This window comes from Myxozyma melibiosi (genome assembly GCF_037950935.1).
Source record: "Myxozyma melibiosi strain Phaff 52-87 chromosome Unknown BZA70scaffold_3, whole genome shotgun sequence".
NCBI lineage: Eukaryota > Fungi > Ascomycota > Lipomycetes > Lipomycetales > Lipomycetaceae > Myxozyma > Myxozyma melibiosi.
This window is the reverse complement of record NW_027042917.1, coordinates 299861-325004: the sequence shown is the minus strand read 5'-3', so window position 1 is coordinate 325004 and position 25144 is coordinate 299861. Positions and strand designations below refer to the sequence as shown.

The 25144-nt window shown below is 53.3% G+C and overlaps 10 protein-coding genes across 10 annotated transcripts; 5 read left to right on the top strand and 5 right to left on the bottom strand.

Moving 5' to 3' along the window:
- Positions 1–20: 20 nt before the first annotated feature.
- On the bottom strand, positions 21–1680 carry BZA70DRAFT_275799 (uncharacterized protein). Its single transcript, XM_064912208.1, has 2 exons — positions 1179–1680; positions 21–1110 (listed from the first exon to the last, which is right to left on the bottom strand). The coding sequence occupies exons 1-2, from the start codon at positions 1418–1420 to the stop codon at positions 180–182; spliced, it is 1173 nt and encodes a 390-aa protein (XP_064769183.1). The 5' UTR covers positions 1421–1680; the 3' UTR covers positions 21–179.
- Positions 1627–3378, bottom strand: BZA70DRAFT_275796 (mitochondrial carrier domain-containing protein). The gene is made up of 3 exons (XM_064912207.1): positions 3262–3378; positions 2701–2719; positions 1627–2645 (listed from the first exon to the last, which is right to left on the bottom strand). Exons 1-3 carry the CDS (start codon positions 3274–3276, stop codon positions 1759–1761), a joined length of 921 nt encoding a protein of 306 aa, XP_064769182.1. The 5' UTR covers positions 3277–3378; the 3' UTR covers positions 1627–1758.
- Positions 3379–4277: 899 nt separating this feature from the next.
- Positions 4278–8138, bottom strand: BZA70DRAFT_294449 (fungal-specific transcription factor domain-containing protein). The gene is made up of 3 exons (XM_064914444.1): positions 7659–8138; positions 7477–7577; positions 4278–7408 (listed from the first exon to the last, which is right to left on the bottom strand). The coding sequence occupies exons 1-3, from the start codon at positions 7806–7808 to the stop codon at positions 4384–4386; spliced, it is 3276 nt and encodes a 1091-aa protein (XP_064769181.1). The 5' UTR covers positions 7809–8138; the 3' UTR covers positions 4278–4383.
- BZA70DRAFT_288534 (uncharacterized protein) lies at positions 7836–10500 on the top strand (the record flags this gene model as incomplete). Its single annotated transcript, XM_064914043.1, has 3 exons — positions 7836–8005; positions 8522–10142; positions 10195–10500. 3 exons carry the CDS (start codon positions 7836–7838, stop codon positions 10498–10500), a joined length of 2097 nt encoding a protein of 698 aa, XP_064769180.1.
- Positions 10501–10749: 249 nt separating this feature from the next.
- Positions 10750–12375, top strand: BZA70DRAFT_288533 (caspase domain-containing protein; the record flags this gene model as incomplete). Its single annotated transcript, XM_064914042.1, has 4 exons — positions 10750–11407; positions 11468–11592; positions 11654–11792; positions 11849–12375. 4 exons carry the CDS (start codon positions 10750–10752, stop codon positions 12373–12375), a joined length of 1449 nt encoding a protein of 482 aa, XP_064769179.1.
- A 96-nt stretch (positions 12376–12471) lies between these two features.
- On the bottom strand, positions 12472–13608 carry BZA70DRAFT_125147 (trafficking protein-like protein particle complex subunit 3). Its single transcript, XM_064909531.1, has 4 exons — positions 13304–13608; positions 13043–13243; positions 12789–12980; positions 12472–12721 (listed from the first exon to the last, which is right to left on the bottom strand). Exons 1-4 carry the CDS (start codon positions 13364–13366, stop codon positions 12602–12604), a joined length of 576 nt encoding a protein of 191 aa, XP_064769178.1. The 5' UTR covers positions 13367–13608; the 3' UTR covers positions 12472–12601.
- A 26-nt stretch (positions 13609–13634) lies between these two features.
- BZA70DRAFT_255897 (WD repeat-containing protein) lies at positions 13635–15177 on the top strand. The gene is made up of 4 exons (XM_064910794.1): positions 13635–13863; positions 13939–13992; positions 14081–14153; positions 14225–15177. Exons 1-4 carry the CDS (start codon positions 13738–13740, stop codon positions 15037–15039), a joined length of 1068 nt encoding a protein of 355 aa, XP_064769177.1. The 5' UTR covers positions 13635–13737; the 3' UTR covers positions 15040–15177.
- Positions 15178–15783: 606 nt separating this feature from the next.
- On the top strand, positions 15784–16855 carry BZA70DRAFT_124789 (uncharacterized protein). The gene has a single exon (XM_064909530.1). It carries the CDS (start codon positions 16099–16101, stop codon positions 16801–16803), a length of 705 nt encoding a protein of 234 aa, XP_064769176.1. The 5' UTR covers positions 15784–16098; the 3' UTR covers positions 16804–16855.
- A 744-nt stretch (positions 16856–17599) lies between these two features.
- Positions 17600–22439, top strand: BZA70DRAFT_266474 (PLU-1-like protein-domain-containing protein; the record flags this gene model as incomplete). The annotated part of the gene is made up of 5 exons (XM_064911031.1): positions 17600–17977; positions 18135–18771; positions 18833–18948; positions 19001–21561; positions 21626–22439. 5 exons carry the CDS (start codon positions 17600–17602, stop codon positions 22437–22439), a joined length of 4506 nt encoding a protein of 1501 aa, XP_064769175.1.
- A 483-nt stretch (positions 22440–22922) lies between these two features.
- BZA70DRAFT_124561 (ribosomal protein S2, flavodoxin-like domain-containing protein) lies at positions 22923–25108 on the bottom strand. The gene is made up of 3 exons (XM_064909528.1): positions 24780–25108; positions 23823–24704; positions 22923–23749 (listed from the first exon to the last, which is right to left on the bottom strand). The coding sequence occupies exons 1-3, from the start codon at positions 24808–24810 to the stop codon at positions 23010–23012; spliced, it is 1653 nt and encodes a 550-aa protein (XP_064769174.1). The 5' UTR covers positions 24811–25108; the 3' UTR covers positions 22923–23009.
- Positions 25109–25144: the final 36 nt, after the last annotated feature.

Below are 25144 nucleotides of genomic sequence, written 5' to 3'. Positions count from 1 at the left end.
TTCAGATAGATTGTAATATAATGCACGCAGTTTCATTCTATATCCTGATACGATTATGATACAAATAAGAGCACACGAAATCCAACACATTTCTCAAAATTGACAGAGAATTTCATAACCCCGCCTTCCGTCGATTATACTCAGTAAACCTAGCGACCGCAGTCCGAAACAACGCCCTGTCAGTGTCCAGCATCAACATCTTTGTCTCGATCTTCATCGGCACCGGAGTTGCTGCTGCGATTCCCCATCGCTGCAGGTCGGAATCGTACGCGATGTCGCCGAAGCAGATGCCGAGATCTATGTATTCTGTGTAGGATTCTGGGTATCCATGTGCTTGTTCGAGGAAGGGGAGGATGTTCTGGGGATATGACTGTTAGCACGTCTTGACGGCGGAATAAAAAAGAACGGCGAAATAAGGAAAGGAGACGAACGATTTGGCGGTCCACGTAGATATTGTGCGTGTCTCTATCCTTGCGAAACGTCTCGACCTTCCAGGACCGAAGCTTCCCGAGCCACATATGTCCCATATACTCGATCGGTTGACGGATCAGCTCCTTGTCTGTCGTATCTGTTTGCGAACGAAGCATCGCACCCGCCACGTCTTCCTCGAATTTCTTCACTGCCGAGCGCCAGTCCCATGCCACATCAACCTCGTCGACGTCGGGCATCACAAACCGCGGCTGCTCGTCGAACGTAACTAAAAGACATAGCCCGCATCGGTCGTCTCCAGACCCATACAGCCACAACTTCATGATATCAACCAAGCTCGCATAGTCACACCTCGCACCACCCTCGATCATCAACCTGTCAGACACCATCTCGACATCACTCGCGTACCCAATCATCTCATCCGGCTCCCGCAGCGATCCCTTCCACCGCCCTTCAAACGGATACGACGGACTGGGCATGTGCCAGTTCACGAATATCGGCTCGTCGCCGGGATCTTCTGCACCGGCTTGCACCAGCTGGCGGCGCACGATCTCGCCCGCCGCGTCGCGGATCGAGCGCGCGGTGAACATCGGTAGCGACTCGCATATGATACTAGGACGCGTCTCGAGCACGAGCCGTGATTTCGCAGCGTCGTAGGATATCCTTGTGGATGAGTAGATTCTATCATAGTCAATCAGCACTCAGCACCTTCTCATAGTGACTACTCGCACCGTAGATAAATGACTTACGGCCCCGGCGCATCGGGAGGTGTATAATACTCCAACTCATGCGTCAACTTGTCGACCTCCTCCACAGACACATTATCAACCGTAAACCTCTGCTCCCGATACCTCCGCCGAGCAACATTATTCACAAACTGCAGGGCTGCGCGGAGGTTAGCGCTGCTGGCGCTGTCCATGCCGCTATCGCTGCTTTCATCTCTGCCATCTCTGCCGCCAGGTTGGTCGTCCGTGGCATCTGCTGAGCTCATGCGATCTGTATGGAATCAAAAGACATATCAGCTGCCGACGGGCATTTGACGTTATATAAAGATGGTGAACATCTTCAAGTGGATGACAACCAAGCTGAGACTGCTGCTGAATCATGAAGCAGCTGGGATTTAGCCGCTTCTGTTCTTCTCCACACTTCTTTGATCCTCGTTTTAAAATACAACTACAAATGATTTACGATGTGAGCTAGTTTTTATACAATCATTTTATTAAACTACTTTATTCTGAAGAAAAAGAAGCGTATGTATCATTGCATTGTAACTTCAAACTATAAAACAAAAAGAAGAATCTCAAGGAAGACTAGCTAAGCTAAGGGAGTTTAACCAGAGCCACCAGAGTACTTCTTTCCGAAGAGGATGAGCTGGAGCTGATCGTAGATGGAGATAACACCAGCACCGGCGACACCACGGAGGATGTTAGCACCAGCACCCTTGAAGAGGGAGCCGACACCGTTGGTGGCAACGATCTGGGTGAAAGCATCGAAGGAAGACTTGTACTTGACAGCCTGGCCAGAGGTCATCATCATACGACGACGGATGGTGTCAAGAGGGTAGGCAGCGATACCGGCGAGGGTAGTGACGGTCCATCCGAGCAAGAAGGAGGCAAGGAAGTTACCCTCGAGGGCACCGACAAGGAGAACAGGCTTGATCGAATCGTAGAGACCGAAGTAGAGACCACGGTAGACGACGATACCGACGACGGAGGGACCGAAACCACGGTAGAGACCGGCAATACCGTCAGAGGCGAGGGTCTTCTTGTAGACATCAATGAGACCGTTGAACTGACGCTCACCACCCTTGGTGGAGGACTTGGCGTCGTTGGCAAGACGGGTACGGGCGTAGTCGAGCGAGTAGACGAACAAGAGCGAGGTGGCACCAGCGGCACCACCGGAGGCAAGGTTACCAGCGAACCACTTCCAGTATCCATCAACATCCTTCTTGAAGCCGAACATGGCCTTGAAGCGATCACGGAAGGCAAAGTTAAGAGCCTGGGTGGGGAAGTAACGGATGACGTTAGCGGTGTTACCTCTCCAGAGAGAGATGACACCCTCATCAGCGGCAGTGCGCTTGAAGCAGTCAACGATACCGGTGTATCGCTGGGAGAGACGTCCCTGCTTGATCATCTCATCCTGGTTCTGGATGAGAAGCTTGACACGCTCGATGGGAGCGGCAGCAGTCTTCGAGACGGCGGCGGAAACACCGCCCACTATTAGATTGTTAGTATATTGATCACAGAAGTGAGTAGTAATGAGAACGCGTACTCAAGAAGTCGATGAGGAACTGTAGAAGAAGGTTAGCAGCTGATAACTTAAAGCGGGAGAGGGATAGGGTTGGATTGGATGGGGCTTGATACGAGCGAGCACAAATAATAATATAAAAGTACACCGCAGTCACATCATCCACAGGGCGCAGTCAGAGTCAGAGAGTCGAGGGTGGGCAATGAGACCAATTGATCGACCGACAAGTGCTTGGATACGAAGCATTGTAGTTTTACAATGGACGCAAGATGAATTGCGGCGATCTCAAGTAGAAGCGGATGGAAGCGGAGCTCCGACTTCCGAGCCATTGCCAATTGCCAATTGCACACCCAAAGACATGCTGCTGCGAGTTCGCTCAAGGTCGAAGTAGAGCTCGCAGCAGCTAGACAATCATAGTAGATTGATTGAATCTGACACCAAACGATGCGGAAGAGAATTGACTGCGGTTGCTCGATGCACATCCCGGCCCACCAAGGCACCCACACCCGTCCCCGCCAGAACAGCCAGCTCGACGAGGACAGCAGAGACTAGCTAGCTAGCTAGAAAGAAGAAGAAGATACATACATGCGAGTCGGCCATTGTGAAAGGTGAGATGGATAGGAGGCTGGGTGGAGACAGACGAGAGAAAAAGAGAAGAAGAAGAAGGGGCGGGCCCGCGAAAGAAAAAGGCTTCGGACGCGCCGCGCAGATTGTGGCCCTGAACCCCTGCCCTGCCGCCCTCCAATTGGCTAAAAGACCACCGACTTTTTCCGTTATCCCCAAATAGTTGTGCACTTACAGCCACAACTGTAATTTAGGTTTATGCCCAGCCAATCAGCGCCGCTCTGCTGGCTGCCGTCCTCCCGACTAAATTCGTGATTCTGTGACTTTATCTGTGACTCCTGTGATTAGTGCAACCCCGCTGGCCCGCAACCGCAGCCCTCTCCGGCCGGCCCAATCAGTCGCTCTCACCGCAGCCAGCCAATCCCGCGCAAACCCGCTGTTTTCGGCCTCTGCTCGCGTGCAGGGAACTGGTTTGGGTTGGTGGTGTGGCCAATGGGACAGTGCTCTGCTGCTGCTGTAGTTTACTTGACCGGCTCTTCTCTTTATGGAGTGCGGGTGAACCGGAACAGACAGATACCCGATACACCGGCTGTATGTCCCTAATGTCTGATAGTAGTCAACAAAGTCTTGAAATAATTCTACTCTATCAATTACTACAAATACTACTCAATTGTATAATATGTTGTAAAAAATAACACACATCATCCGTAGAAGCTCACAGAATACTCTCTCCTGCTCGCGCTGCTCGAGCTTAACTGCGCAGCATCCCGAGCCGTCTACGTCTACGTCTACCGTCTAAAGAGGAACTGTGTAAATATCTACTAAACCTCTCTCATCAACTACTACTTATCTACTGTATTCCACAGATTATCATCAATTGATATTCTATAGAACCGCAATCTCAAGCTAGTTACTGTTCTTCTCAATTGCTCTGCTGCTCCTGCGCTGCTCTTTCACATGCTCTCGCAAACTTTCTCTTCTTTCAACCTAAACTCTCTACAAAGCTTCTTCCTACCTCTCCTCTCTTCTCACTGTATCTGTACTTATTTCAATTAGCTATCATTAATACTATATTATACATTGTAGCTCTCCATCCAGACATAGACCTTTAATTACAACATTTATCTCATCTCTATAGTCCGACTACTTTTCCTCCTCATCCTCCACCCCATTCATCCCCACAATCGATTCTCCCCCCATAATCCCACTCCCCCAGTCCCATGAGAACGTAGTCGGGAACGTCCACATCTCCTTCGGTATAATCGACGGCTCCAAGTCCTCCATCATATCATCCCCCGCGTTCGCCAGCCTGCTCGGCATCCCGCCGCTCACCGAAAACGGCGACAGTTGGTCGTCCGCAACTACATTCGCGTTCCCCAGCGTACTATTCGCGATCGCGCTGTTCACCGTCTCCGCCGCACCCCGTCCTTCGCCATCTGCTTCCCGTAATCCAAACCCTGAAGATGAACTTCCCAGCGGCGTCGGCGGCTGCTTGAGCTGCAACTGCGCCGTCGTCCATGACGAAGACCCGTCTTGTGATTGCCGGTGTCCTCCTGTAGATGGCGTCCAGTTCGTAGGCGAAGACACAACGCTTTCCATCGGGAAACTTCGATAGATACCCATCAAATCCGTGCCCATCCCTGATCCCGCAAACACGTACGGGATATTGATCTGATTGTTTGATGGTGTCTGTCCTCCAGACTGCTGTGATCCGGCCAGCAACGACTGCGCATAATCGGTATACCGATCTCCGGTAGGAAAGTCTGTAACGAGTAAACTCTGTTGTGCGAGTTCTTGATTCAATTGCATCTGCTGCTGCTGTAGTTGTTGTTGCTGTTGCTGTAGTTGTTGCTGCTGCAACTGCTGCTGCTGCTGTTGCTGCTTCTGTTGCTGCTGCTGCTTCTGCTGCTGCTCTTGAGCACGCTGCTGCTGCTGCTGAGAGGGCTCAGCGCCCTCCCCTCTATTCTTCGCCTGCAGCCTCGCACTCTCCGCATTCTCAATCACCGCCGTCGCAATCTTCACCGTCTCCGTCATGAACCGCATCGTCCGCGCCCCCATCGTCTCATTACTAGTCCCATCCAGCACTAACCTCACAAACCTCACCACCAAACTCATCAGCGCCAAATCTGACCTCGACGACGGCTGCTGTGGGTTCTCCAAACAATTCGCAAACAAAATCACAAACGACGTGATTGAGAAATACAATACCATCCATCCGCACGAGTACTCCATACTATCAAAGTACTTTAGCAAATAAATCGTCGCCCGCGCGGCCTGCACACACAACGCCGCCGACGCAAACACCCGCGGATTTCGCGGAATCCCCTGCGCCGCCGTAGCTGGCGCCATCTGCTGCCGTCGCCACGCCGGATGGTGCAGAGACATCCGATGGATCGACGTCAGACAGTTGTAGTACGTCAGGTGGATGTAGATAAAATGCACCAGTCGCCGCGGGTCCTGCTCGATGATCTCGTGGTCGGGCCGGTATCGTAGCGGCATCGAATCTCGCCACTCTAGCAGCTCCTTGTCCAGCTCTCCGATCGCGTCCAGCAGCTCGTTCTGTGATAGCCGCGACGCGGCCGCAGAGTATAGCCGATTATACGTCTTACTCTGAATGAGCGAGAACCGGATCAGCGACAAGAAAACCTCGGTCGGCACAATCGCCTTCTGCTCCGGCGACGGCACCTCCGTCGAAATATCCTGGTCTGACATAAACGGCGGTCGCCCCGTGCGCAGCGTCATATCCTTGTCAATTATATAGCAGATCCAGAAAATCCGCTGTCGCCGGTCGATCTCGCGCTGCGTCAGCCCGTACCCGCTCGTGTTCATATGCAGACCGATGCACAGCGCCATCCGCGTCGCGTTCGCCGCAATCATGTACGACATCTCCGCCGAGTCTGATCCCTCTAGATACAGCGCGAGCGCGAGCAGCGTCTGCACCGCCGTCACGCTGCTGTTGCCAACCACAATGTCTTTCAGGTACTGCAGCGCGTTCGTGAAGTAGCCCCAGCCGGTGTCGACGACGCGCTGCATCTCCGGATTCGGATGCGGGCCGCCTATGTTTGGATGCTTTGGCCGCGGTTCGTCGCCGCTGCCGGACTCCCGAAACTCCTGTGACATCGCCGGGTCCATCTGTTTCGACATCGACATCACTTTAGACCGGATGCCGATCGCGTTGATGGCATTGATGGCCGCGTAGTCGAGAATCCGGTACGGCTGGCCAGAGTACACCCGATCAAAGATCTGCATCGACTCTTCGCGGCTGAAAATAGGCAGGATCGGATAGATGTGCTCGTCGATCGCACTGATCGATCTCAGCGAGGTCTCCCGGGGCGGCAGCGTCAGTTTTCCATACGGAGTCACCATCGACACCGGCGACGTACCAGTAGGCGAGTCTAGCCCAGGAGGGACAATGAACGGACTCGTACGATTTGCAGAGGAGAACGATGCCGCAGGCGCGCTGTCGTCGTCGCCGCCCTCCACATTATTCTGACAGTCTCTCAGGAGGCTTAATCGCTCGGCGACGTCGCTCACGCCGGACTTTTCTCGGATCCATTGCAGACCGCGCGGGGAGAAGAGAGAGAAGGAGGAGGAGTAGCCGACGAATTTGCTCTCGCCGTCGCTCGAAGCGATGACGAACGGAGACATGTTGCTCTTCTCTGGCTGGGTTGTAGGATCGGCGCGTTTTACTCGTGAAAGCACGCGCGAGGGTGCCGCCATATCTGCAGGAGCCTTGGCGGCGGAGGCTGTTGCTGTGGTGGTGGTAGTTGAAGCTGCTGCTGCTGTTGCTGACTTTGTTAATGTAGGGGAGGATTCGGTGGAGTCTGTGGAAGAGCGCTCGGGAGGGTCGGCTGCATCGTGAGCAGCGTCTTCGCTGTCGGTAGCGCTCAAGTGAGTAGGAACGGGTCCCGCACTGTCGTGGTCGACGGGGCCGGCGGGACTCATTGAGAGAGGAGAGTCAGCATTGGATTCCTCCTTGAGGGGAGGCATGATGAATGTCTCGGCGGCGGAAGGAGTGCCGACGGCCTGACGAAGACGAGAGATGACGGCTTGCTCGAGATCAGCCTGGTCGACTTCTGAGGCGTCGGGCTGGAATTCGGGGACGAGGGAGCGGATAAGGTCTTCCATGCGCTCTAAGCGAGATTCCAGGGACTCGATGTATTTAGCCCTGGAAAAAATTGTCAGCATGATGATGCAAGAAGAGGAGAAGCAGCAGAGGCAGGAGGAAGAAGATACCCTTTAGGAGGATTCCGCTTCTTCTCGACGTAGGTGACGACGCATTTTGTTTTGTAGTTGATGCAATTTGTGCAGGAAGGTATTCTTCCGTCGCATTTGATCTGATAAGGTGGAGAGGATCAGCATGTGAAAGAGAAGCAATGATGAGTAGAATAAGAGGGAGTATAAAGAGAATAAAGTACCTTTTTTCTCCGACAGCAGTCGCAGGCGCGGGCGATACGGCGACGTTTGAGGTCGCTGGCGTCCTCGAGATGGTCGCTGTCGAAGGCCGGATGAGCATCGGGCAGAGTGATCTGCCTGTTGGCGGAGGCGGGGCTCGAGGAGTCGCTCATGGAGAATCAGCGGAGGGAGGAGGAGGCATGAGCCAGGAAGAGAGAAGAAGTAGTAGAGAAGAAGAAGATATAAAGACGAAGAAGAAGAAGAAGAATACGAAGAAGAAACCGAGAAGAAGCGGTGAAGGACAAATCGCGGAAGTCCGGCGTCAGACCAACCGAAGAACGCTGACCGCCGCAGGGTTTGGGCTGACGCGGTATGAAGAGTGAAGCGAAGAGGATTGGCCTCGGAGGAGGGATAGGATTATTAAAAGAGGATTGTAATAAGAGAAAAAGAAGAGTATATGATAAGCAATTGTATATAATAACAAACAACAGCAAACAACAACAAACAGCAAGAAGCAGAGAAACAGCATCGATATCCAAAAACTGCCGTTTAGCGACCTCGACACAGACCAAAGCCCAGTAACTCCGACGGGAACATGTGACAGTGATAGCATACGATACTTGATATATGTTATAATGCTATAGCAATTGAATATAACAATTGAATATAACCAAATACAGATGATTACAAATAAATACACCCATCTCTGACTCAGCCCAGAGCCATCCCGGCAGCCGGCGCGGCGTCGATGAGCTGGACTTCATTTTATTCATTTTAATCTGTTTAAAGCCATTTAATTGCTGTCCCTTTAAATGTTCTTTATCTCTTCCTAACCTCCATATATCTTCTTCTTCCTCTTCTCTTCTTATATCTATATCTACATCAGACTGGCGCTCTCCGCTCACATAAACCGCCCCGCGCGTCTGCGCGTCACTCTTCCTCCTGACTCCGCCGGTTCTGACCGCGTCTTCGAGTTCGAACTGCCCCCACCGCCCTCCTCCACCGCCTCCGATATCCCACCCATCCCCTCCTCTGATGATGATGACTCCGCCATAGACGTCCTCCGCCAGCAGCTCGACAGTCTCGGTCTTCAGGACCGCTCGGCCGTCACCCGCGACCGTCCTCCGGCTCCTGCCCGCGATCGTGTGTCTGCCCCGCGTCAGTCAAACTCCCACCACCACCACCATCACCACCACCACAACCACAACCATCGTCACCTCCCGCGCCAGGACTCAACCCAGCACTCCTCCAGACAATCGCCTCCGTCTTCTTCTCTGTCCTCTCCGCTCACGCCCGACAGATCATCATCCTCCCCTTTCAGACTCAGATCCGGCCTTCCTTCCCCGCCCCTCTTCTCTCCTCCACTCGTCCAGCCCAACCCGCTCCCCTACAACAACCTCCCCGGGTTCGAGTACGTCCTCGCCCACGAGCCCGAAGCCGCCGCTGCCGAAGCCGCCTACCAGCCCTCCCAGTCCAGTCCGCGCACGCAGCCCTCCTTCACCGACCCTCTCCGCCCCGCCGTCTCCTCCGCTGCTGCAGACAACCCCTATTCCGCTGCCTACTCGGCCTTTCCTCAGCCTGAGCCCCAAACCGCCAACCGCGATCTTCCGCACTCGTTCACTGATCCGATGAACCACCAGCCGGTTTCCTCCTTCCCTCCTCCTCCCGTTCCTCAGATTCTCTCTCAACCTCTTCCTCCTCTTTCTCAACCTCTTCCTCCTCCTTCTCGGCCCACCGCCGCCTCCCACTCCTCCTACCCATTCTTCGCAGACCCCTCCATCGCCCACTCTCACTCCCAACACCTCTCCCCCAGCTCAGTCTGTCCGCAATGCCAACAATCCTCCAAACCAACCCTAGTCCGCAGTCTCAGCGACGACAGCGGCCGTCTCGACAGACGCCAGCGCGAACGCGAACGCGATCGTGATCGTGATCGTGAATCTGAAAAAGAAAAAGAAAAAGAGAAAGAAAAAGAGAGATCCGCTGCAAAACGCGAACATGAACGTCAACAGCGTCGGCGCGAGCGAGAACGAGACCGAGAGCTCGAACGCAAACTCGAGCGAAAACTCGAGCGCGAGCGACAGCTTAATCGTGAACTCGAGCGCGAGCGCGAACGCGAACACAAACTCATCCTGAAAGAACTCGAGCGCGCGCAGAGAAGACTTGAGCGGGTATCTCGGCCACGGGAAAAAGAGGTCGTGGTCTCCAGTCCGCCTGTGACGTCGCCCGTGCCGATCCCGATCTATAACCCGTGGTCGCAGCCTTCTTATCCGTTCAGTCACATGCCAGGCGGATGGTGGAGTCCGCGCGACGAGCAAGTTCCGAGAGTTGTCGAGCAGAAGGAGCCGGTTGAGAAAAAGCCGGACCAGAAGGCGGCGTTGAAAGAGCTCGAGGATGAGATTAAGCTGCTGAAAGGGAAGGCAGACGACTCGGGCAAATACATCATCATCGATAGCTTTGATGTCAAGAAACGCTGGCAGTTTCCTCTTTCGCGGGTCCGCACTTGGCAGGTACGTATATGTCTTCCATTCACCTGTTAAGCAATTTTTGACAGTTATGTAGTCACTCGAGCTCTTCCTCCTCGAAGCCTTTCCGGAGTCAGTGAGACCCTTAATCGATGGCGGCTTTTACGAAATCCGTCTTGCCTCCGACCACCGATCAATCCTGCCATCAGTCTGGAGTGAAGTCGTCCAGCCAAACGAGGAGTATGAAATCATTCTCCTCGACCCGCCTCCGCCGCCTGCACCACCACCTCCTCCACCGAGACGTCGGTGGATGTCGCTGATGGGCGGAGGGAATTCCGGCGGAGGACGCCCTGCAAAGAACTTTAAGGAATGGTTCAGCGAGAGCGATAAAAGGGCCCGATGACCGTAGATCATCAGTAATACATCATCAATATCAATAGACTATCATCATGAACAACAGCAGCAGCAGTTAGTAGCCCTCTTCATGCTTCCCACGCGGTTCAAGAGCACCAACGGAGATTCACGCAGCCACGTTTGTTCATCTCCGACCGTTCGAGAGCCTCACGCGGCGCCAGATCCTCCGCCACTTAGTCCCTTTCCTCTTCCGCTCCTCCTCTCCTCCTCCCTTCTCTTCTCATCACCACCTCTCTCCATGTCTTATCCCGGAAACAATCACTACAACTATCAAGGCCAGGGCCAGAACGGTGGTGGCTACGGCGGCGGCTACGGCGGCGGCCCTGGTGGCTTCGGCGGACCTCCTCCCGGACCTCCCCCTGGCGGATTCGGTGGCCCTCCACCTGGACCGCCCCCCGGATTCCAGGGGGGTTATGGCGGAGGTTACGGCCAGCAGCAGGGAGGCTACGGCGGCCAGCAGGGTGGATATAACCAGCAAGGAGGATACGGCGGCCAGCAGGGTGGCTACGGCGGTCAGCAGGGCGGATATGGCCAGCAGCAGGGTGGCTACGGCGGCCAGCAGCAACAGCAGCATCAACAGCAGCAGCAGGGCGGACACAGCAGCGGCTACGGCGCCGCGGCCGCTGTCGCTGGTGCTGCCATGGTCGCTGGCGCGGGCTACAACTCTTCGCAGAGCAGCGGCGGACGCGGCAATTACAACTCGCCCGAGCACATGAACCAGATCCCGACCGGGATGCAGCAGTTTGGCTCTGGCGCCCCGAATCAGTATTCTTACCAGTACTCCAACTGCAGCGGCCGACGGAAGGCGCTGCTGATTGGTATTAACTACATTGGTACCAAGAGTGCGTTGAGAGGATGTATCAACGACGTCAACAACATCAGAAACTTTTTGCTGAGTACGTGATCTTGTTCAGCTGTATGATTATGATTATGTGTACTGACAATGTATACTACAGATAACGGATACAAGTCTGAGGATATGGTCGTGCTCACCGACGACCAGCAGAACCAGCGATCGATCCCCACCAAAGCCAACATGATTGCCGCCATGCAGTGGCTAGTCAAGGGCGCTCAGCCGAACGTGTGTTCTTATACTGTTTGATCTTTATACTCCACACAGCTCACATTTTGTATTTATATAGGACTCGCTTTTCTTCCATTACTCTGGTCACGGTGGCCAGACCGAGGATTTGAACGGCGACGAGGAGGACGGTTTTGATGAGGTTATCTATCCTCTTGATTTCCAGACCGCCGGCCACATCATCGATGATGACCTTCACTGTACGTTTTCTTATAATTCCTCAACTCAAAGGAGTAATACACTAACGAGACTATAGCCATCATGGTCACACCGCTTACAGCAGGTGTTCGCCTCACCGCGATCTTTGACAGTTGCCACTCCGGTACCGTCCTCGACCTGCCCTACGTCTACTCGACCCAGGGAGTCATCAAGGAGCCCAATCTCGCCAAGGAAGCCGGCCAAGGCCTGCTCTCTGCTTTCAGCTCCTACTCCCGCGGCGACCTGTCCGGCGCGATCAGCACCATCACCGGCATCGTCAAGCAGGCCACCAACGGCGGCGGCAACAAGGCCAGCGAGCTCACCCGCCGCACAAAGACCAGTCCCGCGGACGTCATCACCTTCTCGGGATGCAAGGACTCGCAGACCTCGGCCGACGCCAGCGAGGCCGGAAAGGCTACCGGCGCGATGTCGTACGCGTTCATCGAGGTTATGGGATCGAACCCGAACCAGAGCTACCTGTCGCTGCTGCAAAACATGAGACAGTTGATGGCGGCAAAGTATTCTCAAAAGCCCCAGCTGAGCGCGTCTCATCCTATTGACGTCAACCTCAAGTTCATCTTCTAAGCGGGGTTTGAAAATGTTTCTTGTTGCTAGTAAAGTCTTTGTCTATTTTGTATACTGTTCTGAATATATTGATCATTTTCGTCCTTGCTTAGCTTAGCAAGTAAATATGCTTCTTAAAATGGCACAAGTTGTCTAACTTTTGATTATAAATATGGTTGCCCTCGACTGATATGTAGAACTGTAATAATATTTGACTCATGTAGAAAGATAGTTGTTTACACCGCACTCATTCGTCGCCTACCGGCATCTCGTCTTCCAGTACACGAACCAGCGTCACCTTCATCTCTGTCGCGTCGTCACCTCTTAGCACGTCGCTTACAAACTCCGCTTCCACCTGTAATTGTACCTATATCCAAGAGTTGTCAGCGAACTACGTCTCGGAGCAATGCGAAATAGAAAGTAGAAAAGAATACCATCTCCAGAGCACCTCGTAAGACGCCGCATAGTATGTTTGAGTACCAGAGCTCGTTCACGGCTTTGCCGTCATCGGGCAGCTCGACGAAATCAGCGAGCGGGTTTTCGTCGAAAATCAGGCTGAACTGTTTGTTGTCCTGCGACCAGTTCAGGATCGCGGGTGTTATGTTGAGGAATATTTTAAAGCCGACCTGTATCCGAATGTTAGCATGGAGATCAGCGGGGATGTAGACGAAGGACTGTTGCTGCATGCCTTTGAGATCATCTCGGCTGTGTCTTTGAACGAGCGACATCGCTCTGAGTTTGTCCGCGCCAGAAAGTCTTCGATGAGCCGTATGCCGATGTTGTAGCCCATTGATTCTAACTGCTCGTTCACCTGGACGTAGTCATTCCGAAAGTCCTTGCAGAGCTGCGCGACGACTGATCCGTATGTCAAAGTGACGAGCTCGGCGTTCTGTGAACGTGTCAGTGAGGAGAGGGAGGGAGTCGGGTCAATGAAGTGAGGAATACGCACCACTTTCTCGATTCTGGTTTTCCAGACATCTTCGCCGACTTGACGTGGCGTTCGAACAGCCATCGTGGGTGTATCAGAGTGAGGGAGGGGGGGGTTATCTATCGCGACAAGATGGTGGTGCGTCTGCGTACGATTCTGCGAGCGGCGGGTGAGTCTTTGGATCTAAATACTAATGTGCTGTATTTGCGTAGACCGAGGTGGTCGCGGGATAGAGGATTGGTGTGTTGAGGAGGGTGTGGTGATGGTGGTGGTGGTGGAGGAGGAAGAGGCGGATGAGGATGAGAAGGGTCGTTGTTGAGCCGCGCAGTGTTTATTCTGCACGCTTTCTTCACATCCACGCTCTGCTCTCTTTTTCCCTCTTTTTCACTGGTTTGTTCTAGATATCGAGCAGATCCCGCATTCTCTAAATTCAGGAAACATCCGCCGACGCGAACATGTCTGACAAACGCAAAGCCGGACCGGGCGCCGGCTCAGTGGTCGCCAAGCGTCCTCGATCAACGAACCAGCAGTCGGTAGCCATCGTCAACACATCGCCGTCTGCCGGTCCTATTCTTCAGACCGTATGCTTGCATTGTGGCTTTTTTAATTGCTGTTGTTGGTGGGGTTTTGTTGCTGACTTTTGTTGCGGATTGTAGGTGCAGCGGACGTCGAATATTCAGGCACCGATCATTCAGTTATCGGGGCATACGGTATGTCTGCTTGATTCTTTATTTTTGCAGCGCATATTAGCTCGTCTGCTGTGAATATTCTTTCTGTTTCTAACATTGTGTATTACAGGGCGAGGTATATGCGTGCAGGTTCGATGACTCGGGCGAGATAATAGCTTCTGGATCCCAAGATCGAACGATATGTATGATATTTCCTACTCGATTATGAATATTTATATACCCATCTACTAACCTCGCTGGTGCTCAACTCTAGTACTATGGAACACTTACGGAGCGAATGAAAATTTCGGCGTCATAAAAGGTCACAAAGGCGCGATTCTCGACCTCGCCTTCTCGCGCGATTCGCGACAGGTCTACTCTGCTTCCTCGGACGCAACGCTGGGGGTATGGGACGTGAACAGCGGCGTGCGAATCCGGAAACACGTCGGACATGAGGATATCGTGAACTGCATCGATCGAGTGCGTCGGGGTCCGGAGTTGCTGCTGTCCGGGTCTGACGATGGTTCGATTGGGCTTTGGGATCCGCGGATGAAGGAGTCTGTGGATTACATGGAGACGGATTTTCCGATTCTGTCGGTCGCCTTCGGCGAGGCTGGCAACCAGGTGTTTTCGGCGGGGATTGACCATGAGATCAAGGTGTGGGACTTGCGACAAAAGGACGTGGTGTACGCGCTCTCGGGCCACGCCGACGCGGTGACGAGTCTGAACGTGTCTGAGGACATGCAGTTCCTGGTCTCGCACTCGATGGACCAGAGCGTGCGGACGTGGGATATCCGAGCGTTTGCGCCGGAAAGCAGACAGTTAAACGTATACAGCGGCGCGACGAGCAGCGAGATCGAGAAGAACCTGCTGCGGGCGAGTTTCAGTCCCGACGGATCAAAGATCATTGCCGGGTCAGCGGACCGGACGGTGATGATCTGGGACACGCAGAGCAAAAAGATCTTGTACAAGTTGCCGGGACATACGGGGGCGGTGAACGACGCGAGGTTTTCGCCGTACGAGAGTAATGTGATTTTGAGTGCGTCGACGGATAAGACGTTGATGTTGGGCGAGATTGGCAAGGGCTGATATGGCGGTTTATTTTCTTTTGTTTTTGTCTAGTTTTCAGCGCAGTGCAGTGTTGTATGATTACGAATGGTGTTTGCAGAGATTTAAGTATGTATAAATACTAGTTGAAGCATAGAATAAAAGTAGAGATATTCAAAACTTGCTGGAGGGAAGGAGGATGAGGATGAGTGGGATTCGCCGCGTGCTTAGCTCAGCAGCGCAGCCAAAACATTGGCGGGGATGAAAGTCGCGAAGCAGCTGGCTTTGCTGTCCTTTCAACAGACAGAATCCGCTCCTCTTTCTCTCCGCAGCGCCAGCAGCTGTTCTTTGTTCTTGCTGATATTCTATTTACTTGTCTGGCTTGATTGCAGCTCAGATACAAACAAGCTCATCTACTGGCTATGGCCTCTGACAACGAGGCTGCGGCCTCGGCGGCAGATCAGCAGCTAGAGCTCGAGAGCAGTAAACAAGAGGCAATCTCACCACCGTCGTCATCTTCACAACAAGAGAGTAAAAGTGACGAGTACCGCTACATGGAGGCAGAGCAAAACGGGTGGGATGTGCCTGCGAACGGGTTTGGTGAGGATGATACGGGATCGATAGATATCAGCGCCGGGGGAACAAAATATATGGATCCTATAGCTGATCCGTTTGACGCTGATTTCAAGACGCCGGATCAGGCTGGTGCGGGTGAGGCAGGTGGTGAGGTGGAAAAGGCAGAGGATGATGGTGGATTTGGAGCTATAGAGAGTAGTAATGGCTTTGACGACGACGACGACGACGATGATGATGATGATGATTTTGGTGATTTTGGAGAAGCACAGAGCGCGCCAGCACCAGCACCAGCGCCAGCACCGGCACCGGTACCGGCAACTTATGAAAGAAAAGAAAGCACAGCATCAAAAATGCGGATATTAAAAGACGAGGACTTTTCATCATCCGAGACGCTCGAGTCTGCTACTATGTCAATCACAGACGGCGTGTTTCCAAATACGAGGATGATTATGGCTACGATTGATAATCTGGAGGATCTTCCTGCTGTCAGACCTGGGACTGCTGTGCGGACTACAAGAAGAGGGTATGTTATTTTCTGTTTCTGATGAAGAGTACTGGGAGGCCTGGCTAACAGTCTATAGGGCCGAGATATGGGAGAGCCTTACGAAACCGCGGCGGTCACAAGTTCCAGACTGGAAAACGTCGCGGACACGACGGACGTACCTTGTTAGTCTTGGAATGCCAGTCGATCTTGACCAAGTGCTTCCGACGAAGCAGACACAGGAAAAGCTCGTGCTGTCGCTGAAGCAGAAGAAGCGGCTGTCTGCAAACGCAGGAGGGTCGCAGTCGACTGAGACTACGGCCTCGCGCGCGTCGAGCTCGAGCGACAAGCCAATCACGCCGCTGAGCCATGCAAATACAGCAACTTTACAGCCTACACACGCGTCTGCGCCGGTGTCGCGGACCGAGACGCCGGTGGCAGTTCCGGAATTTGACGTCGACCGCGCGCGTCAGCTGTCGCGCGTGAGTGTGGCGGCGCTGGAGAACATGAGCACGGCGGAGCTGCAGAGCCATGTGGAGGAGCTGGAGCAGGTGAAGGTGGATGCGGCAAAGTACCTGGCATACTGGATCGACATGCGGAATACAAGCGAGGAGGACAAGGCAAAGTACGAGGGCGTGATCGAGAGCTCGATCGAGTACGCGCAGCGACTGCGGAAGCACACGACGAAGCAGGCTGCGCTTCCTCGGCTGTCGGGGCTGTCGCGGACCAAGTCGCTGCACAATAAATAGACGGGAGTTGTGTATATAAGTATGTTTAATATCACAGTGTGGTTTGGTATATATGCAGTAGTTCCGTTCTGGGCCTCTGCTGGTCACGTGTGAATCACAGAAAATCAATTTGATTTCTTAATTAGTGATTTGGTGTTGGTAGCCCCGAGCCCTGGACCGCGCCAGGACGCAGCGAGGCGGTTTTGTGTGTTTATCTGTCGAGATGCGCTATTCTGCGAGGATTCTGGGTGCAATTGCGTGTTCCCGCAAACAGGACGCAGACGGGCGAGCTGCGGTCTGCGTCGGTCGGGTTCTGGTACTCGGAGCTGAGCTGACGGTCGATGGCACGTTTCTATGCGCACAACGCAGCAGCAGATATGCATCACTCCGATTCACCGCCGGCTGTGCTGTTTCAGGTGGATCTGAAAGAGAATAAATAGAGAAAATAGAGTAGAAATTGTAGTTTAAACAAAGCAGATTGTCTTTATATAAAACACAATGTACTCGCAGACAAGAAAGCCGGCGCTCTGCTCGGCAGCCCAGACAGAGGCAGTTAAAGTGTGCCCGGACCCAAAACCACTTCGACCTGCTCGCTCACCACCTTCCTCTTCCCTCCTCCTCATCCCCCCTCCGCCCAGCCCTCCCTCAATCGCTCTACTCGGTCCGGCAGCCGGCTACTCCTTCCTGCTATCTGGGACACTCACCCGCGCATCTGCTGCCTGGCTGGCGTACCTCCTCCGCTCCATATCTGTCCAATATCAGAATATCCTGATATACCACTACCACCAACTCAATTCTGTCTGTTCCCTCCCCCGCAATGGTCCCCGAATACAGCTACCCGTCCTCCGAAGCCTTCCAGCCAAAGCTGCGCATGAAGGCCGCAAACGGCCACGGCCTCGCCCCCGTGCCGCTCACCGACTTTGGCATCCCATCTGTCACCTCCCGCCAGCGCCCGCGTGCATTGGCATTGGACTTTGACACCGTCGAAGGCGTCGCCGACAAGAGCCACAAGCCCCCGCCAAAGACGGACCGTGTTTTTGGCTTGCAGGAGGCACCGACTTATTATCCGAGTCCGGAGGAGTTCAAGGACCCGTTCGCCTATATCAAAAGCATATCTGAAGAAGCTCGCCAGTATGGCATTGTCAAAATCGTGCCCCCGGACTCTTGGAACCCGCCGTTCTCTTTGGACACTGAGGTAAGCGACTCTAGATGCCTGTGTTGTATACTTGCTGCTTGTACACTGGCGGGAAAGAAGCGCGGTATCAAACCGCCGGTCCATATCTCAAAATAGATATACCTGCCGATTTCTGCCCGCCTTCACACCAACCCTTGCTAACCACTCTCTCCTACAGAAATTCTGGTTCAAGACCCGTCGCCAGGAGCTCAACTCCATGGAAGGTGGCACGAGAGCCAATCTCAACTTCCTCGACCAGCTCCACAAGTTCCACAAGCAGCGGGGCATAACACTAACCAAACTTCCCAGCGTCGATCGCCGTCCGCTCGACCTCTACCATCTGAAAAAGTCAGTCGACATGCGAGGCGGCTTTGTCGTTGTCTGTAAAAAGAAGCAGTGGGCCGAAATCGGTCGCGAGCTCGGCTACAGTGGGAAAATCATGACGTCGCTCTCGTCTTCTTTGAAGACTGCTTATCAGAAATACGTATACCCCTACGAGCTCTATCTCAAATCGGCGAAACCACTAGTCCAGCAGCAGAAAGAAGAAGAATTCGGCGGCCCAATCACTCCATCCAAGCGCCAGCGCACCGTCTCCGGAACGTCGATCGGCGATACGCCGTCGCTTTCCCCGCCCGGCACTCCGACTGATGCGAGATCCAGCGCGATGAAGAACGGGGACCGCACTTCTTTGTCGGTCGAGAGTATGCTCGATATGAAGACCGAGTCCGAATATTCGGCTTCGGGCTCCTCATACTCTCAAGCACCGGATGGCGAGCTTGGTGAACACGGGCGCCACTCAAAGAGGATAAAGAGAGGTTGGTTCTGCATTCATTGTGATTTTTAGAAAAGAAATTGCTGACGATTTGTATCTTGTAGAAACCCCTCAGGACGAGCAAAGCGCTACAGTGGTAGGATCGAATATGATTATGCACCGCAAAACGGGAGTAGTCAAGCGTCTTCACGATCTTGCAAGCAGTCGCAAGCCCGGCGAGGTGAGCCCATCTATCCTAACTCACTCAATACATCTTACTAACTCCTCCTCAGAACTGTGAAGTGTGTGGCCGCGGAGATGACGCTGCGACGATGCTCCTCTGCGACGGATGCGACAACGGCTATCACATGGCCTGCCTCAAGCCTGCGCTGAAGGCACTTCCTGACTATGACTGGTACTGCGACAAGTGTCTTGTCGGAACCGGCGAGTTTGGGTTCGAGGAAGGGCAAGTCTACAACCTCCGGCAGTTCCAGGAAAAGGCAAAGAATTTCCTCGACCATTACCTCTCCACGCGCATGCCGCTCAACGGCAAAAGCAAACGGGCAACGCGCGTGACTGAAGATGAGATCGAGGCTGAGTTTTGGCGACTGGTCGAAAGTCTTGATGAAACTGTCGAGGTCGAGTATGGCGCTGACATTCACTCGACCATCCATGGCTCCGGGTTTCCGACCATCGAGCGCGACCCTCTGGACCCGTACTCCACCGATCCCTGGAATCTGAATCTGCTTCCCCTGCACGAGAAGTCTCTGTTTCGTCATATCAAGACTGATATTTCCGGAATGACCGTGCCCTGGCTCTACGTCGGAATGGTCTTCTCCACATTTTGCTGGCACAGCGAAGACCACAACACGTACTCTGCAAACTACCAGCATTTCGGCGCGACCAAGACCTGGTACGGAATCCCAGGAGACGACGCCGATAAATTCGAGGACGCGATGCGGAAAGCTGTTCCGGAGCTGTTTGAGCAGCAGCCTGATCTTTTGTTCCAGCTCGTGACGATGTTGAGTCCAAAACGATTAACCGAGGAAGGCGTCAGGTGCTATAGCATCGACCAGCGGCCGGGCGAGTTTGTGATTACCTTCCCGCAGGCATATCATTCTGGATTTAATCATGGCTTCAACTTCAACGAAGCTGTGAATTTCGCTCCGGCGGATTGGGAGCCCTACGGCAAACTTGGCGTCGAGATCTACCAAGACTATCGGAAGCTCCCCGTCTTTTCTCACGAAGAGTTACTCCTGACCGCAGCCGAGAGAGATCACTCGATCGACACGGCAACATGGCTGGGACCCGCGCTTACATCGATCAAGGATCAGGAGCTCAATATGCGGAGGCACGTGCAGATGATCATTCCCACAATCAAGGTAGCCAAAAGCCCGTTTAAGGAAAACGACGAAGTGCAATGTGCCTACTGCAACGCCTTTTGCTATCTGTCGCAGATCGGATGCGGATGTACCTCGAGTGTCGTGTGCCTGAACCACTACGACGAGCTTTGTGACTGCAAGCGCTCGTCTCGCGTGTTGTACATCAACATGCCGGAGGAGACTCTCGAGAAGATTGTCTCGAAGGTAAACGAGCGCGCAGCACTGCCTCAGCAGTGGGTCGAAAAGTACAACAAGCTATTCAGCGGTGGCGAGGAGAACAAGCCGTCTGCTAAATCCCTGCGATCTCTCTTGGTAGAGTCGGAGAAGATCAACTACCATATCCCCGAGACAGATCAGCTTCGCAAGATAGTCGAGCAGGCTAACGAGTGGGTCGAAGAAGCGCAGAGTATCCTAGCTCGCAAGGTTGGCTACCGACGCAAGATCGAGCGCACGGGATCGTCCTCCCGCCGGGGAAGTGTGAAATCCGGAGCGTCATCTGCTGCGGGCGAAGAAACCGAGCGCGAGGTACTTCACAAGCCAGAGTACATCGACTCCCTTCTCCAACGGATCGAGAGCATGCCATTCACATCTGCCGAGATCGACCTGCTTTACGAGCGCAAGTCTCAGATCGAGGAATTTGTCGAACACGCGCGCGAAACGCTGGCCAACGAGACAAACGACGCAGACGTCTACGTCGCGCTCATCGAGACGGGCTATGGCCTCAACGTTGAGCTCGAGGAGGTCAAGGCGTTGGAAGTACGGCTGGCTAGGCTTCAATGGCACGAGCGGGCTTCTGATGCAGGCAAGACTTATATTTACCTGCCGGACGTGAAGAATATCCTGGCGGAAGCCGACAGACTCGAGATCTCGCAGGACAGAGATGAGCTGTACTCTAAACTGACAAAAGCCTCGACTGCGGGAGATAAATGGGAAGCGGAAGTGAACTCGCAGATGAGGTCCGGCAAGCCGGACTATGATCTGCTTGACTCGATGTACGACGAGGCGTCGGTGACTCCGGTATACAAGGAGACGTACGACAGACTTGGAAAGTTCCTCATCAAGCACAAGGAGATCGAGGACGCTTTCGTTGAATTCGTCGAGGGCTGTAGGTCGGCTGAATTCTCCGCGCGACCGACATACAAAGACGCCCGGAAGATTAGCGAATACCTACAAGACCCCGCGAGCGAGAACCCCAACAGCGCCGAGATCCGCAGATACATGCAGCACGTCGAGAACTGGCTCAGCCAAGGACAAGCACTGTTTTTCACGGCAGGGACCAGCGGTAACAGTACGCTGACGTCGCATTTGGAAACTGCGGCGAAGCGAACGAAGAACGCTTTGTCGGCGCTGGATAAGCCTCACACGCAGCAGCCTACTGCCGAGGGCGAGAAGAGGTCTTCGAAAGAGCTATTTTGCATCTGTCGACAGCCAGAGTCGGGACTCATGATTGAGTGCGAAAACTGTCATGAATGGTATGTATCTTTTTCATATATCTACAGATATAGAGTATTCTGGTGCTAACAAGGGTTTCCGCAGGTACCATAACCGATGCTTGAAAATTCCGAGAGGATCTTTGAAAGACAAAGAGCACTACTACTGTCTCCTGTGCGATTCTCGACAGGTAATCAACCGTGACTACCTGCGACCTACACTCGAGGCTCTCGAAGACTGGTTGAAAAGCGCGAGTGCTTTGGGATTCATCCCAGAAGAATTCGCGCACGTGAAGACCCTCGTCGAGGAAGCTCAGCGGTTCCGAGCTACGCTGAGTCCGATGATCAGACCTGGGCATGCTTACCAGGCGGCGGATATCCCGATCTTGCGCTTCTATCTGAGGAAGTTGGAAGGTAGCGATGTCTATCTTGCGGAGGAAACGCAGTTCTTACAGCGAATCCTTAACGAACTTGCCTCTGCCGCTGCCGCTGTCGATTCTCGAGCGGGTACTGGTGAGCTAACATCGACGGCTTTGGACATGCCGACTAAGTCCCAGCAATACGTGACCTACAACGAGTACCCTCCCGTCTACCAAAGCCAACCGGCCGAGCCTGGTTCCGGCGCAGGCACCATGGGAGATACTCGACGGATGGTGGTAGTCGACCAAGTTCCCCGTCCGTCTTCGCTTCCAGTGAATCAAATCCCCCATCAAATGCAGCAGCAACAGCAGCAGCAGTCTGCCCAGTCGGTGCAGTTACCCCCTCTCTCCTCTCTCCTCTCAGGCGCACCACCCCCACCGCCCCCACCGCCGTCTCTTACTCCCCCGTCAATGACCAGCTCCGTCGAGCCACGGTTGCAGATCAATCTTCCTCCTCCGAGTCATTTCGGAGTTCACAAGGCTCCTAGTCAATTAGGTTAAGCCGTGATAGTGTTTTAGTTTTTGATTTTGTTGTTGTTGCTGCCCTACTTTTTTTTATGAAAAACTCTCTGGTTTGATTTGTTTGAGATATTGTCTGGCGCTACTCTTTATAGTATCTTGTTTTCGTTGTTCTGCTTTATTTATTTCTGGATAGTTATGTTTTGTATAATGAAATTACGTATCTTTTCCTTGATCAAAGCGTCTATCGGAACAATTTCATTATTACATCGACAATCTGTATTTACGAATGATAAACAAATATCTCACCCCTCAGAGCTTTCAACCGACAAATCACAAGATAAGAAAGAAACAAAAAGAAGACAAGAGACGGTGCACTATGTACATTTCTTGGATTGGGAGAAAAGAAAAGTAAAGGAAGGAGATAGGAAAGAATAGATAGATAAATAGATACAATGGAAAGATATTGCTTTTTCGATAGAGATGATGGATAGAGATGATGAAAAGGTTTGGCTGAGCGTAGATGCATGAATAACAAAAAAGTGATAAAGATAAAGAAAAGGAGAAATAAAACTAGATACAGAACTTGAAGAAGAATGGAGGGCGATCAATTTAGAGCCCGGCAAAAGAAGGCAGGATTTCACGCTCCGCGTTCTCCATTCTTTTATACTGACCAATCTCACCCGCGCGGCTGAGCACGCCGGCGATGAACTCGACCGAGCGCAGACTGTCGTCGTTAGCAGGGATAGGATATGTGACGAGCGTAGGTTCAGAGTCGGTGTCGATGATGCCGATGGTCGGCACGCGCATGATCTTGCACTCGTTCAGCGCCGCGCGGTTCTCGACCGGGTTGAGGACGATGACTAGATCGGGCACCATCACGAAGTTTTTCGGGACCTTGGCGTTCACAGGGTTATCCTCCATGTCGACGGCAGTGACAGGGTGCATGCCGATTACGGTCTTGAGGTTGGTCAGCGCGCCGGGGATCCATCTGCGGGTGACGTAGTTTGCCTTCATCCGCTGAGCGCAGTCGACGACGACGAGATCGTGGTTATCGCGCGTGCCGAGAAAAACGATGACACCGCCGCGCTCGGCAATAGCGGAGACGACTCGGCATGCCCGTCGGAGGTAGGGAACTGTCTTCTCCATGTCGATGATGTGAATGCCCTCACGCTCGCCGAGGATGAACGGCAGGTTACCTTTTCGCAGACGCGAAGGCTCGTGGCCGAGGTGCGCGCCAGCGGCAGTCAGCATCGCGACGGTGATTGCGGTCGGGTTGGGAGGCGAGTTGATGTTGTGTCTTGGGCGGTAGGATTCGGTGTAGCTTGATCCAAGTGGGCGAGATAGTTTGCCTGATGACGATTACAAGTTAGCTTTTGCTCTGTTTTCTGAAGGCGACGTGAGAATGTAAATGGGAAAGCATACGTTGGTGCTCGGCTCGTAGAGCGATCTCATAAGGACTGTACCGCTCGGAAGGGCCAGTAGGAATCTTGTGGTAAAACTCTCTGATACGCTCGGCCTCGATCGCCGTCGTCTGCTCTTCTTCTTTCGTACTCTTCGAGCGAGTCTCATACTGCGCCTTGACTTGCTGCATAAGATGGACCTCCTCCTCTTTCAGCACCTCGCGCTGGAACAGGTTCGCAATCTCCTTGTCGAGCACGGCCGTCAGGTTCACGTCCGGCGACGAAAGCTTCTCTGCGAGCTCCTTCACTACTGTCTCGTCGTAATTATACATCTTCGCCGCTTCCTTCTTTTGCGCCTCCAGAATCTCAGCCGCCTCTTCGCGGCTGATCGGGCGCCGTCGCCCTGACTCGGACGAAGCAGCAGTCTTGGACGAGCTAGCAGCCTCCTTGACGGGGGATGGCTCTGCAGCAGGAGGGAACTTCTCCGAGAAAACAGATTCAGCGCTTTTTTCCTCGGGCGCCACGCTCTCTTCGTATCTGCCCAAACCAGCAATCATCTCGCCAACCGACCGGTGATGCGGAGCATCTGGATCGTGATCGACGGCGGCGAACATGGCTTCCTCGGCCACCTCGGCCTCCTCGATGTCGGCTTCAAAGTCGCTAAGTTCATACGGCGTCAAGTCCTCTTCTGCCGCCTCGGCCTCCTCCTTGTCAAGTTCAAAGTCGCTTTCTTCATACGGCGTCAAGTCCTCTTCTTCGTCGTACGGCGGCTTGCCCGATGACGAGCTTCTGAGACGGGCGAGGGTGAGACTGGGGTGTTGAACGCGGACGAGGAGGGGTTGTCGGAGGGGGGTGAGATGCGATGGGTAGTAGTGGCATTGCCTTTGTATATTAGCAGTGACGCCTGTAGCTCGACAAAACACACACGATTAGTATCCGCAGCAATCGCCAAAACATGATCTTCAAACAAAGAACATACCGCGCAGGCTTAAAAGACGTCGCGAAATCATTATTATAGTCTTCTCTGCTGAATCTTCGGGTGTCGGCGGAGCGAAAGCGGAAAGCCTCTCTTGATATTCTTACAGCCTCGGTGTACGACTAAACAAAGTAAACACTTGCTCTCGTGATTCGCAGACTGTTGGCTCTGTTGCTTCCTTAGTTTCTCTGTCTGCAATTGGGGCCTGCAATCGAATGGCTTTTCAATGCTTTCCTCTGTCGTCGAGAAGCTCGCGACCGATTTTTTTTCGAGCCGTCGTGCTCCAGCCTCGTGGCGGTGCATGTGTGGCAGTTGTTATGTAAGATATTTGTAATATATGTTATAGTGAACGTCCATAGCTACTGATT

Excerpts from the sequence above, each read along its gene's own strand:
- BZA70DRAFT_275799 (XM_064912208.1), bottom strand. The coding sequence starts at position 1,420 with ATGAGCTCAGCAGATGCCACGGACGACCAACCTGGCGGCAGAGATGGC. Across the intron at positions 1,111-1,178 it reads CCTCCCGATGCGCCGGGGCC|AATCTACTCATCCACAAGGA; the intron begins GTAAGTCATTTA and ends TGACTATGATAG.
- BZA70DRAFT_294449 (XM_064914444.1), bottom strand. The coding sequence starts at position 7,808 with ATGAGCGACTCCTCGAGCCCCGCCTCCGCCAACAGGCAGATCACTCTG. Across the intron at positions 7,578-7,658 it reads ACTGCTGTCGGAGAAAAAAG|ATCAAATGCGACGGAAGAAT; the intron begins GTACTTTATTCT and ends CCACCTTATCAG. Across the intron at positions 7,409-7,476 it reads AAGCGGAATCCTCCTAAAGG|GGCTAAATACATCGAGTCCC; the intron begins GTATCTTCTTCC and ends AATTTTTTCCAG.
- BZA70DRAFT_255897 (XM_064910794.1), top strand. The coding sequence starts at position 13,738 with ATGTCTGACAAACGCAAAGCCGGACCGGGCGCCGGCTCAGTGGTCGCC. Across the intron at positions 13,864-13,938 it reads CCGGTCCTATTCTTCAGACC|GTGCAGCGGACGTCGAATAT; the intron begins GTATGCTTGCAT and ends TGCGGATTGTAG. Across the intron at positions 14,154-14,224 it reads ATCCCAAGATCGAACGATAT|TACTATGGAACACTTACGGA; the intron begins GTATGATATTTC and ends GCTCAACTCTAG.
- BZA70DRAFT_124561 (XM_064909528.1), bottom strand. The coding sequence starts at position 24,810 with ATGATTTCGCGACGTCTTTTAAGCCTGCGCG. Across the intron at positions 24,705-24,779 it reads ACGTCTTTTAAGCCTGCGCG|GCGTCACTGCTAATATACAA; the intron begins GTATGTTCTTTG and ends GTCGAGCTACAG. Across the intron at positions 23,750-23,822 it reads TCTACGAGCCGAGCACCAAC|GCAAACTATCTCGCCCACTT; the intron begins GTATGCTTTCCC and ends AATCGTCATCAG.
- BZA70DRAFT_124789 (XM_064909530.1), top strand. The coding sequence starts at position 16,099 with ATGTTATTTTCTGTTTCTGATGAAGAGTACTGGGAGGCCTGGCTAACA.
- BZA70DRAFT_125147 (XM_064909531.1), bottom strand. The coding sequence starts at position 13,366 with ATGGCTGTTCGAACGCCACGTCAAGTCGGCGAAGATGTCTGGAAAACC. Across the intron at positions 12,981-13,042 it reads CAGCCGAGATGATCTCAAAG|GTCGGCTTTAAAATATTCCT; the intron begins GCATGCAGCAAC and ends ATTCGGATACAG. Across the intron at positions 12,722-12,788 it reads TACGAGGTGCTCTGGAGATG|GTACAATTACAGGTGGAAGC; the intron begins GTATTCTTTTCT and ends TCTTGGATATAG.